Source organism: Mobula hypostoma, chromosome 2 (genome assembly GCF_963921235.1).
Source record: "Mobula hypostoma chromosome 2, sMobHyp1.1, whole genome shotgun sequence".
Lineage (NCBI taxonomy): Eukaryota > Metazoa > Chordata > Chondrichthyes > Myliobatiformes > Myliobatidae > Mobula > Mobula hypostoma.
Window position 1 is genome coordinate 116,218,622 of NC_086098.1, and position 13,460 is coordinate 116,232,081.

A 13,460-nucleotide genomic window follows, 5' to 3' on the forward strand; every position below is an offset into this window, starting at 1 on the left:
GTGTCAATCAGAACCTAGTTATAGCCAGCATCTGGTGGACCTTGAGCAGGAATGACTTGCTGGAATGAGAAGGTACCAGGGCATTGAGAGTGTCCGCAACCCTGGAAGGTGCAGCCCATCCGAATATTCATGCACCACCTCTCTGCTGCTGTCATAAGACTCTTGAATGGACATTTTGTTTTCATGAACTCAAGACCTCAAAGTTTACCTCATCGTAGCTCTTGCACATTGTTGCCTGCCTGCGCTTTCTCTGTAATCTGTAACACTTTATAGTCATAGAACACTACAGCACAGAAATGGGCCCTTTGGCCCATCTAGTCCATGCCGAATCTTTAATCTGCCTAGTCTCATTGACCTGCATCCAGATCATAGCCCTCCATACCCCTCCCATCTATGTACTGTCCAACTTGCTCTTAAATGTTGAAATCGAATCTACATCCACCACTTGCACTGACAGTTCATCTTACACTCTTACCACCCTCTGAGTGAAGAAGTCCCCCCTCATATTCCCCTTGAACTTTTCATCAGTAATGGGAAGGTTATTGGAAGGCATATTAAAGGACCCGATTATAAGTATTTGGATAGACAGACTGATTAGGGATAGACAACATGGTAAGTCCCGTCTATCTACCTACAGGAAAGATTTTTACAAGATTGAAAGAGTGCAGAGAAAATTTACAAGGATGTTGCCAGGACTTGAGGACCTGAGTTATAGAGAAAGATTGAATTCTTTAGGGCTTTATGCCCTAGAACATACAATATTGAGGGGAGATTTGATAAGATATATACAAAATTATGAGATGAATAGATAGATAGGATAAATGCAAGCAGGCTTTTCATAATGAGGTTGGGTGACACTAGAATTAGAGGTTATGGGTTAAGGATGAAAGGTGAACTGTTTCATTTCAGGACTTATTTCTGTGCTGTTGTGTACTTTGACTCAATGGTCTTACGACTCTATTGACATCAGGCTCACCAGCCTATAATATCCTGACTTATTCTTAGAGCCTTCCTTAAACAACAGAACAACATTAGCGATCCTTTGGCACTTCACCGTTGGCTAAAGATGGTTTAAATATCTCTGTTAAGGCCCCTGCAGTTTCTGCGCTAACCTCCCTTGGGGTCTGAAGGAACACCTTGTCTGTCCCTGGGGATTTATCCACCATAATTTGCCTCAAGACAGCGAACACCTCCTCCTCTGTAATCTGTATAAGGTTCATGACCTCACTACTGCTTTTCCTCACTTCTATAGACTCTGTGTCTGTCTCCTGAGTAAATACAGATGTAGAAAATTCATTTAAGATCTCCCCCATCTTTTTCAGCTTCCAAGCATAGCTATCCACTCTGATCTTCCAGAGAATGAATTTTGTCCCTTGCTATCCTTTTGCTCTTGATATATCTGTAGAAGCCCTTAGGGTTCTCCTTCACCTTGTCTGCTAAAGCCACCTCATGCCATAATTAAGTGGTCCTAATTTCCTTACATGTCCTCTTACATTTCTTATACTCAAATATCTCATTTGCTCCTCCCCGCCTGTATCTGCTGTGCATCTCCTTTTTCTTAACCAGGGTCTGAATATCCCTCAAAAACCAAGTTCCCTTGCCTTTTCCCTTGCCGACAGGAACATACAAACTCGGTACTCTCAAAATTTCACTTTTGAAGGCCTCCCACTTACCAAGTATACCTTTGCCAGAAAACAGCCTATTCCAATCCACACTTGCTAGATCCTTTCTGATGCCATCAAAATATCCTTTCTCTATTTAGAATATCAGGACATTATGATCACTAGATGCAAAGTGTTCCCCTACACAAAACATCTGTCACCTGCCCTGTCTTATTCCCTAATAGGATCTAGTATCGCACTCTCTCTAGTTGGCACTTCTGTGTACTGATTAAGGAAACATTTGACAAATTCTTTCCCATCCAGCCCTTTTACAGTATGGGAGTCCCACTCAATATGTGGAGAGTTAAAATCATCTACTATCATAAGTTTGTTTTTTGCAACAGTCTGTGATACCTCTACAAAGTTGTCGTCTAAATCCTGCGGATTGTTGGGTGGTCTATGATATAATCCTATTAACATGGTCATACTTTCCTTATTCCTCATTTCTACCTATAAAGCCTTGCAAGATGAGATCTCCCTTCTGTCCTGTCTGAGCACTGCTGTGACATTGTTATCCAGGTGCATTATGGCTTGGTATGGCCACTGTTCTGCCTGAGATTAACACAGCTCAGCACATTGCAGAAACTAATCTGCCCTCCATGGACTCTGTCTATAAACCTTGCTACCTCAGTTAAAAAACAGCCAGCATAATCAAAGTTCCTACCCGCCCCAAACATTCTCTCTTCTCCCCTCTCTCATTGGGCAGAAGACACAAAATCTTGAATGCATACATCAATTGATTCAAGTTCAGCTTCTACCATGTTATAAGACTATTGATTATAAGGCTATTATAAGACTTGTATAATAGATAGTGCCTAGACTCTTGATCTCACAATCTATGTAGTTATGACTTTCCACGTTATTTTCTGTCAGCACTACACTTTGTCTGTAGCAGTTACACTTTATACTGTATTCCGTTATTGTTTTACCTTGTACTGCCTCAATGCACTGTGTAATGAATTAATCTGCATAAACAGTTTGCAAGACAAGCTTTTTATTGTACCTTGGAACATATAACAGTAATAAACTAATTCCGATTCCAGTTCCAGATACCAGTGTCTTGCATGGTCAGTTCTCCTGCAGGTCATTCATCTGTGACAATTGGCTCAGAATTTTTCTCTCTATTAGCATGGGCTGACCTCGGTATGTCCTACAGCCTGGTTTTTCGCAGCTTTTATATTACTTTAATTAATAACCCGCAATAACCTATCAACCAGATGGCTCATCAGATTATCAACAGAGCAATCTTGGCCCCAATCTGTTTGAACTATTCTCTCCCAGCTCTCCTGAGTTTAATATTTGCACCTGTTCCCTCCCTGCTCAATCTGAATGTAGCCTTTTGTTTTCCTGCTCACCTTGAAGTAGTTGTGGAGATCATCCGAGAGGAAGGTATAAAACATCTGCCTATCCTTTGTATTACTGAGCCGATCATGGAAAACTCTGGTCACCTCGTGTGCAAAGAGAACCACTGCCTTGTTTTTGGAGACAATGTCTGTTTCGTCAGCTCGGAGTAGGCCATCGATCACCTGCAGAGAGATCAGCAACTGCTCTTCACAGACGTCACATGTAAATGAAAGGCCCATATGACACACACAGATGCATACACATATCCACACACACATGGACACAAACACCATCCTGCACACACAGATACATATATACACACATACATCATGCATGTATACACAAATACAAGGAAGAAAAGCAGGAGTTGGGTATGTGCCCATCATTCAGTGAGACCAAGCTGCTCCACTGCCTCATTCATTTCCTTGCTCAGTCCCCGTATTTTGCATTTATAATATTTGATGTTTGATCTTACCCCTTACACTACCATCTATGGACATCCACAGAGCATGTTTGCAGAACTGTGATAAGTGTTCAATCTCCAGGGAGAACAGATACCCCATCAATCTCTCAGTGCTCACACTTTCCTCAATTCCACTTTTCCACTAGTCTTTGATTCTTTAGGGAACAACCACTTCATTCTTGGAATTAACATGTTGAATTGACACTGCACTGAGTCCAAGGAACATGCCAGAAATCCAAATGAAGTCTCAGAAAAACCCTGTGCTGTCATAACAAGACTTATGTTTCCCCAGGAATCTTTGTGCAGTAAAGACCAACAAAAGGTCAGCCTTCTTATTACTTGTTGTATTTGTATCTCATGAACCACAGATCTGGATCCCTCACTGTATCAAAAACTAAGTAACCTCACATCTTTTTTTTAAATGTATCCACGTTCTGCTATTTGGGTGTCACTGAGAAAGTCAGTATTTATGTTCATCCCTTGCGAAGTTGAGGGCTAGTCTCCCTTATGAACTACAGCAGTACTTGTTGTTCTATATACACAGTGTTGGCACGTGGCCAAGTGGTTAAGGCATTGGTCTAGTGATCTGAAGATCACTAGTTCGAGCCTCAGCTGAGGCAGCGTGTTGTGTCCTTGAGCAAGGCACTTAACCACACATTGCTCTGCGATGACACCAGTGCCAAGCTGTATCGGCCCTAGTGCCCTTTCCTTGGACAACATTGGTGGCATGGAGAGGAGGGACTTGCAGCATGGGCAACTGCCAGTCTTCCATACAACCTTGCCCAGGCCTGTGCCCTGGAAACCGTCCAAGGCGCAAATCCATGGTCTCCTGAGACTAACGGATGCCTATATATATATTTATACACATACACAGGAAGAGGACAACCCTCATGTGATTGCTATACATTTAAACAACTCACAGAGTTTATAAACCAGAAAACTACCCATTATGGATCAGAACTGAAGAAGCTTCTTGGGTGAGTGGCGAAACATCTTCTAGACAACACAACAAGACCAGTTGCCTTAATTTACTACTGCTTGATATGTTGTAGCCACAGTATTTAAGTGACTAGCCCAGCTGAGTTTTTGGTCAATATTTATAGTGGTGGTTCACAAGGTCGTAGAGCTATACAGCACAGAAGGTGGCCCTTTGGCCCAACTTATTTGTGCTGACCAAGCTGTCTAATGACCGAGTTCCAATTTGGTCCATATCCCACTTGGTGATGAATATGCCATTGTATGTCAAGGACAGGTGTTTAGATCTGATCTGCAGGACAAATTCTACCTGACACCTTTCCACCTATTCCTGAATATTGCCCAAATCAGACATCAATTGCTTCATTTGTAGAGGAGCTGGGAAGGGAACTAAATATTCTACAATCATGAGCAGACAGCCTCACTTGTGAATGAAGGTGATTGATGTAGCAGCTGAAGATGGTTGGAGCAGGTTCTGCACTAAGGAACTTCTACAACAATATCCAAGGACTGGGATTTCTCATATTCTCACACAGATGGAGGCAATTTGGCCTTTTGAGCATATGGCAATCCTATCAACCTCATCCTTCACTCTAAAGAAGAATACAAGAAAATAGGAACAGAGATGGGTCAGCTAGCACTTCAAGCCTGCCCAAACAATTAATATTATCATGGCTGCCGCATTTTTGAGGCATCTCGTTTTGAAGGTGTCCTTGATGCTGGGGAGGCTAGTGCTCATGATGGAGCTGGCTGAGTTTACAACTTTTTGCAAGTGTCTTTGGTGATGCACCAATTCTTCTCAAATTCCAAATGAATGTAGCCACTCTCAAGCCTTCTTTGTAATTGCATCAATATGGTGGGCTCAGGATAGATCCTCAACGATGTTGAACCCAGGAACTTGAAGCTGCTCATACTTCCCATTTCTGATAACTCGATGAGTACTGGTGTGTGTTCCCTTGTCTTACCATCCTGAAGTCCACAATCAATTCTTAGGTCTTAATAATGTTGAGTATTGAATTGACTTTATTTCTTACATCTTCACATACATGAGGAGTAAAAATCCTTACATTACATCTCCGTCTGAATGTGCAATGTACAAATTATAGTAATTTGTAATAAATAGCATGTATAGTAAGATATACAATGGAACAGTTAATATAACTTAGAAATACAATTGTGTCAGTGTGAATTAATCAGTCTGATGGCCTGGTGGAAGAAGCTGTCCTGGAGCCTGTTGGTCCTGGTTTTCATGCCATGGTACCGTTTCCCAGATAGTAGCAGCTGGAACAGTGTGTGGTTGAGGTGACTTGGGTCCCCAATGATCCTTTGGGCCCTTTTTACGCACCTCTCTCTGTAAACGTCCAGAATAGTGAGAAGTTCACATCCACAGATGTGCTGGGCTGACTGCACCACTCTTTGCAGAGTCCTGCGATTGAGGGAAGTACAGTTCCCATACCAGGCAGTGATGCAGCCAGTTAAAATGCTCTCAATTGAGCCCTGTAGAAAGTCATTAGGACTTGGGGACTCATACTGAACTTCTTCAACCGTCTGAGTTGAAAGAGGCGCTGCTGTGTTTTTTTCACCACACAGGCAGTATGTATAGACCAAGTGAGGTCCTCGGTGATGTGTATACTGAGGAATTTAAAGCTGTTCATCCTCTCAAACCCAGATCTATTGATGTCAATGGGGGTAATCCTGTCTCTGTTCCTCCTGTAGTCCACAACCAGTTCCATTTTGACATTGAGGGAGAGGTTGTTTTCTTGATACCACTATGTAAGGGTGATGACTTCTCTGTAGGCTGCCTTATTATTATTTGAGATTAGGTCAATCAATGTAGTATCATCTGCAAATTTAATTAGCAGGTTGGAGCTGTGAGTGGTGACACAGTCATGGCTGTACAGAGAATAAAGAAGGGGGCTTAGTACACAGCCCTGGGAAGGAGCTCTTGTGTTGAGGGTCAGAGGGACAGAGGTGAGGGAGCCTACTCTTACCACCTCCCAGCGATCTGACTGGAAGTCCAGGATTCAGCTGCACAAGGCAGGGTGAAGGCCAAGGTCTCTGAGCTTCTTGACGAGCCTGGAGGGAATTATGGTGTTGAATGCTGAACTGTAGTCCAAGAACAGCATTCTCACATAAACATCCCTCGTCTCCAAGTGTGTAAGGATGGTGTAGAGCTGTGGCTATTGCGTCACCCATTGATTGGTTGTGTCGGCAGGCAAATTGTAAGGGTTCCAGTTTGGGTGGCAGCATGCTGCAGATGTAATCTTGACCAGACTCTCAAAGCATTTGCTTATTATCGAGGTGAGTGCAACAGGATGCCAGTCGTTCAGATATGTTACCTTGGTCTTTTTAGGTACAGGGACAATGGTGGATGTTTTGAAGCAGGTGGGCATTCTACACAGGAAGAGGGAGAGATTAAAAATGTCTGCAAACACACCAACCAGTTGTGCTGCGCACACTCTGAGTACCCACCCTGGGGTGCTGTCTGGTCCTGCAGCCTTCCAGCTGTCCACTCGTTGGAAACGCCTGCATACGTCAGCCTCAGAGAAGACCAAGGTGCAGGTTGCATTGGCAGCTCTCCTCAGCGGCTCAGCGCTGGCAATATTGAATCAAGTGTGAAAAAAATTTACTCATCAAGGAGAGAGGCAAGGATGTTGGCAGCACCACTGTGTTTAGCTTTGAAGTCTGTGATGGCATGCAGACCTTGCCATAAGCTGTGTTGTTGGTGGAGAGTTGTGTCTGGATCTTGTCCCTGTATTGTCATTTTGCTGCCTTGATGACTTTGTGTAGATCATAACTGCATTTCTTGAGTTCCTGGTGGTTGTTTCTGTGACACCACTGAACCAGCTGACCTATCTTGCTCCTGTATGCCTCTTTGTCACTATCTGAAATTCTACCAATAATCGTTGTGTCATCGGAAAAAATTATAGAAGGTGGTTGAACTGTGCCTCGTCACACATTTTTGTGGATGTAGGGAGAGTAGAGCAGTGGGCTAAGCATGCGTTCTTGAGGTGTGCCAGTGTTGATTGTCACCGAGGAAGAGATGTATTTCCAATCCGCACAGACTGTGGTCTCCCAGTAAGCAAGTCAAGGATCCAGTTGCAGAGGGAGGTACAGAAGTCCAAATTTTGGAGTTTTTTGATTAGAACTGAGGGTACAACTGTGTTGAACACTGAGCTGTAGTCAATAACTATAGCCTAATGCAAGTAGTACTATTGTCCAGGTGATCCAAGACCAAGTGGAGAACCAGTGAGATTGCATCCGCTATAGACCTATCGTGGTGATAGGCAAATTGTAGCAGGTCCAGGTCCTTGCTGAGACAGGAGTTGGTTCTGGCCATGACCAACCTCTGCAAGTGCTTCACTGCAGTAGATATGTGTGCCACTGGACGATCGTTGTTGAGGCAGCTCACCCTGATCTTCTTGGGCACTGGTATGATTGCCTCCTGTTTAAAGTAGACAGAAACCTCCAGCTGTTGCAGTGAGAGACTGAAAATGTCCTTGAGCATTTCCACCAGTTGGTTGGCATATGGGAGTGAGATAAATCAGCTCATTGAGTGGTGTCGCAGAAACAAGCTTGCACTCAACGTTATTAAGACACTTCTGCAAGAAGTTTTCAGAGCCCATAGGGTAGTGCATATTATGCCTTTATTTAAGAAGGATGTCAAATAAAATGCCTGCAAGTGACAGACCAGTAAGTCTAACATCTCCTGGGGTTCTTTGAGGATGTAACAGGCAGGGTAAACAAAAGAGAGTCAGTGGATGTTGTTACTTGGATTCTCAGAAGGACTTTAACAATTGGCGCACATGAGGCTGCTAAACAACATAACAGCCCAAGTATTACAGGAAAGGTACAGGCATGAATAGAAAATTGGCTAACTGGGAGGAGGTGAAGAGTGGGAATAAAGGGAGCCTATTCTGGTTGACTGCTGGTGACTAGTGGTGTGCTGTAGGCATCGGTGTTGGGACAGCTTCTTTTCACGTTGTATATCAATGATTTGGATGACAGAATTTATGGCTTGGTGGCTTTATGGCTTTATTTGCAGATGATACAAAGATAGGGAAGAGCCAGGTAGTGTTGAGGAAGCAGAGGGTCTTCAGAAAGACCGACAGATTGGGAGAAAAGGAAAAGAAATGACAGATGGAATATAGTGCAGGGAAGTGTATAGTCATGCTCTTTGACAGAAAGTAATAAAGACATAGATTATTTTCTGAATGGGGAAAAATTCAAAAAATGAAGGTGCAAAGGGACGTAGACCATAAGACATAGGAGCAGAAATAGGCATTCAGCCCATCGAGTCTGCTCTGCCATTTGAAATGGCTGATCCCAGATCCCATTTAACCCCATGCACCTGACTTCTCACCGTATCCTTTGATGCCCTGACCAATCAGAAAACTATCAACTTGCGCTTTAAATATACCCACAGACTTGGTCTCCACCACAGTCTGTGGCAGAGCATTCCACAGATTCACTACTCTCTGGCTAAAATATTCTTCCTCACCTCTATTCTAAAAGGTCGCCCCTCAATTTTGAGATTGTGCCTTCTAGTTCTGGATACTCCCAGCAGAGGAAACATCCTCTACACATCCACCTTATCTGGTCCTTTCAACATTCACTAGGCTTCAATGAGATCAGCCCACATTCTTCTAAATTCCAGTGAGTACAGGCACAAAACTAGCAAATGCTCCTCATATGTTAACTCCTTCATCCCCTGAATCATCCTTGGGAACCTCCTCTAGACTGTCTCCAATAACAACATATCCTTTCTGGGATATGGGACCAAAACTGTTGACAATAATCCAAGTGCAGCCCGACTACTGTCTATATAAACCCTTAGCATTATATTCTTGTTTTTATGTTCTACTCCTCTTGAAATGACCGGCAACATTGCATTTGCCTTCTTTACCACAGACTCAACATGTAAACCTTCTGGGAATCTTGCATGAAGACTCCTAAGTCCCTTTGCACCTCTGATGTTTGAATTTTCTCCCCATTTAGATAATAGTCTGCTCTATTGTCCCTTTTACAAAAATGCATTATCATACATTTCCCAAGACTACTCCATCTGCTACTTTTTTGCCCATTCTTTTAACTTGTTTAAGCCCTGCTGCAATTGCATTGCTTCCTCAGCTGTACCTATCCCTCCACCTATCTTTGCATCATCCGTAAACTTTGCCACAAAGCCATCAATTCCACTACCTAAATCATTGACAAACAATGTGAAAAGTAGCTGTCTCAATACTGACCCCTGATGAACACCACTAGTCAATGGCAGTCAGCCAGGAAAGGTCCCTTTTATTCCCCCTCGCTGACTCCTGCCTGTCAGTCATTCCTCTATCCATACCAGTATTCTTCCTGTAACACCATAGGATTTTATCTTGTAAGCAGCTTCATGTGTGGCACCTTATCAAATGCCTTCTGAAGATCCACTGCCTCTCCTTTGTCCACCCTGCTTGTTACTTCATCGAAGAACTGTAACAGATTTGTCAGGCAAGATTTCCCTTGACAGAAACCATGCTGACTTTGACTTATTTTATCACCGAAACTTCATCCTTAATAATGGACTCCAGCACTTTACCAAACACTAAGGTTCGGATAACTGGCCTATAATTTCCTCTTTTTTGCCTTCCTCCCTCCTTATAGAGTGGAGTGACACTTGCAATTTTGCAGTCCTCTGGAACCATGCCAAAATCAAGTGATTCTTGAAAGATCATGACTAATGCATCCATTATCTCTTCAGCAACCTCTCTCAGAACTCTGAGATGTAGTCCACCTAGTTCAGGTGACTTGTCCACCTTAAGATCTTTCAGTTTGCCTAGCACTTTTTCCTTTGTAATAGCAATAACAGTCACTCCTGCTCCCTGACACTCATGGACCTCTAGCACACTGCTAGTATTTTCCACAGTGAATACTGAATCAAAGTACCCGTTAAGTTCATCTGCAATTTCTTTGTCCTCCATTATTACCTCACCAGCATCATTTTCCAGTGGTCCAATATCAAACCCCACCTCCCTTTCATTCTTTATATAACTGAAAAAACCTTTAGTATCCTGCTTTATATTATTGGTGAGTTTGCTCTCATATTTCATCTTTTCCCTTCTTATGACTTTTTAGTTGCCTTTGGTTGGATTTTAAAAAACATCCAGTTATCCAACTTCCCACTCACATTTGCTACATTATATGCCCTTTCCTTGGCTTTTATGTAGTCCTTTGATTTCCTTGTCAGTCACGGTTACCTATTCCTGCCACTTGAGAACAACAACTTCTGTGCAGCACATTATCCTCCGCAACTTCCGCCACCTTCAACAGGACCCCACCACTAAGCACATCTTTCCCTCTCCACCCCACTCCACTTTCCGCAGGGATCGGTCCCTCCGCGACTCCCTGGTCCACAAGCCCTTCCCACGGATCTCCCACCTGGCAATTATCCCTGTAAGCGCAAGTGCTACATCTGTCCCTACACCTCCTCTCTTGCCACCATTCAGGGCCCCAAACAGTCCTTCCAAGTGAGGCAATACTTCACTTCTGAGCCTGCTGGGGTCATCTATTGCATCTGGTGCTCCCAGTGCAGCCTCCTCTACATTGGTGAAACCTGACACAGATTGGGGGACCACTTTGTCGAGCACCTCCGTTCCATCCATCACAACAGACAGGATCTCCCAGTAGCCACCCACTTCAACTCTGCTTCCCACTCCCATTCAGATATGTCCATACATGGCCTCCTCTACTGCCACGATGAGGCTAAACTCAGGCTGGAGGAGCAACACCTCATATACCGTCTAGGTAGTCTCCAGCCCCTTGGTATGAACATAGAATTCCCCAACTTCTGGTAATTCCCTCCCCCTCCCTTCCTCTATCCCTATGTCACTCTGCCCCCTCCCCCAGCTGCCTATCACCTCCCTCATGGTTCCGCCTCCTTCTACTACCCATTGTGTTTTCCCCTATTCCTTCTTCACCTTTCCTGCCTAACCCCTCCTTGCTTCCCCTCCCCCACCCCTTTATCTTTCCCCTTACTGGTTTTTCACCTGGAACCTACCAGCCTTCTCCTTCCCACCCTCCCCCCACCTTCTTTATAGGGCCTCTGCCCCTTCCCTCTACAGTCCTGACGAAGGGTTCCGCCCCGAAACGTCGACTGATCTTTTCCATGGATGCTGCCCAACCTGCTGAGTTCCACCAGCTTGTTGTGAGTGCTGCTTTGACCCCAGCATCTGCAGATTATTTTGTGTGAACTTCTTCTGTGGGACAGATCTATCCTATGCTTGTGAACTATTCCCAGAACTTCAGCCACCTCTGCTCTGCCATCATCCCTGCCTGTATCCTGCTCCAATCCACCTGGGCAAGCTCCTCTCTCATGCCTCTGTAGGTACCTTCATTCCATTATGATATTAATACATGTGAGTTATGCTTCTCCCTCTCAAATTGCAGAATGAATTCAATCATATTTTGATCACTGTTTCCTAAGGGTCCCTTTATATTAAGCTCCCTAATAAGATCTTGGTTATTACACACCACCTAATCTAGCCTTTCCCCTAGTAGGCTCAAGTACAAGCTGCTCTAAAAAGCCATCTCGTAGGCATTCAACAAATTCCCTCTCTTGTGATCCGATACCAACCTGATTTTCCCAGTCCCCTTGCATATTGAAGTCCCCCATGACAATTGTGACATTACCCTTATTACATATCCTTTCCAGCTCTCTTTGGAATCTCAACTCCACATCTTGGCCACTATTTGGAGGCCTACTGATGACTCCCATAATGGTTTTTTAAATCTTGCAGTTTCTTAATTCCACCCACAAAGATTCAACATTCAAGGATTTGGGAGTCTTTGTGTAGAATTCCCAATATATCAACTTACAGGTTCAGTCAGAGGTAAGGAAGGCAAATGAATTTGTTAGCATTCATTTCGAGAGGACTAGAATATAAGAGCAAGGGTGTTATGTTGAGGTTTTATAAGGTATTGATCAGACTGCACTTGGGAGTATTATGAGCAGTTTTAAGCCCCTTATCTAAAGAAAGCTGTGCTGGCATTTGAGACGGTCCAGAGGAGATTGACGAGAATGATTCCAGGAAGGAAAGGGTTAATGTACGAGGAGTGTTTGATGGCCTCTGGTCCTGTATTCGGTGGAGTTCAGAAAAATGTGAGGGGAGGATCTCATCGAAATCTATCGAATATTGAAAGGCCCAGACAGAGCATATTTTTCCTACTGTGGGTGAGTCTAGCACCAGAGGGCATAGCCTCAGAATAGAGGGACGTCCATTTGCCTACGTCCTCACTACGCCGGATAATTTTGAAAACGCCGGTTTCGAGTAAAAACCACAGGCGGCCACACTAAGCGTTTTTCAAAATATCTCCGTCCACATTAGGCGGATATTTGGACGAATCTCGGAAACGGTATACTTAGTGCATGTTTGTCCAGTTACAGAGTAGAAAAATTTTAAAGGAATTGCTCTTGGCTGTCGCGCAGGAGGACTTAAAACTTAAAAAACAATACTGGAGCGTATGGAGGCAACCGACAAGGAGTTCACGGACAGTATGACCCAGCTGACAACGAACACTGAAAAACTGACCAACTCTTAAAAAAAAAGTCTGCATCAGCGTTATCTTGTATTTCCATACAATGTTACATTAGGCTGTTACACATCTATTGTCAGAGATGTCCTGACGAAGGGTCTCGGCCTGAAACGTCGACTGCGCCTCTTCCTATAGATGCTGCTTGGCCTGCTGCGTTCACCAGCAACTTTGATGTATGTTTATTGTCAGAGAAGTACTTACATAAATAGGTAAACCACCTTCATACAAGCAAGGACAGAAAACGGGGCGAAGTGAGTATACTTATTCACTTCTTCACTTCGTTGTTAAAACAAAAACATCTGTTCCGGCACGTCATGACAGCGTTTTTAAATAGTCAAAAAAGCTCACTTTACAATTTAACTCTCACGCCGTTCACGCCGACTGCACGTTATAACAGCTTGCGCAGTACCAGGCAGAAGCAGAAAAAAGCATTGTTGTTGTGTTGT

At 43.8% G+C, this 13,460-nt stretch overlaps 1 protein-coding gene across 1 annotated transcript in view; it reads right to left on the reverse strand.

The window, feature by feature from the left end:
- LOC134357419 (dynein axonemal heavy chain 6-like) overlaps positions 1-13,460 on the reverse strand; it is a 495,424-nt gene that overhangs the window by 176,002 nt on the left and 305,962 nt on the right. The window contains exon 49 of the mRNA XM_063068992.1: positions 3,017-3,187. Within this exon, the coding sequence (XP_062925062.1) occupies positions 3,017-3,187 (171 nt within the window). The remainder of the gene's footprint in view (positions 1-3,016; positions 3,188-13,460) is intronic.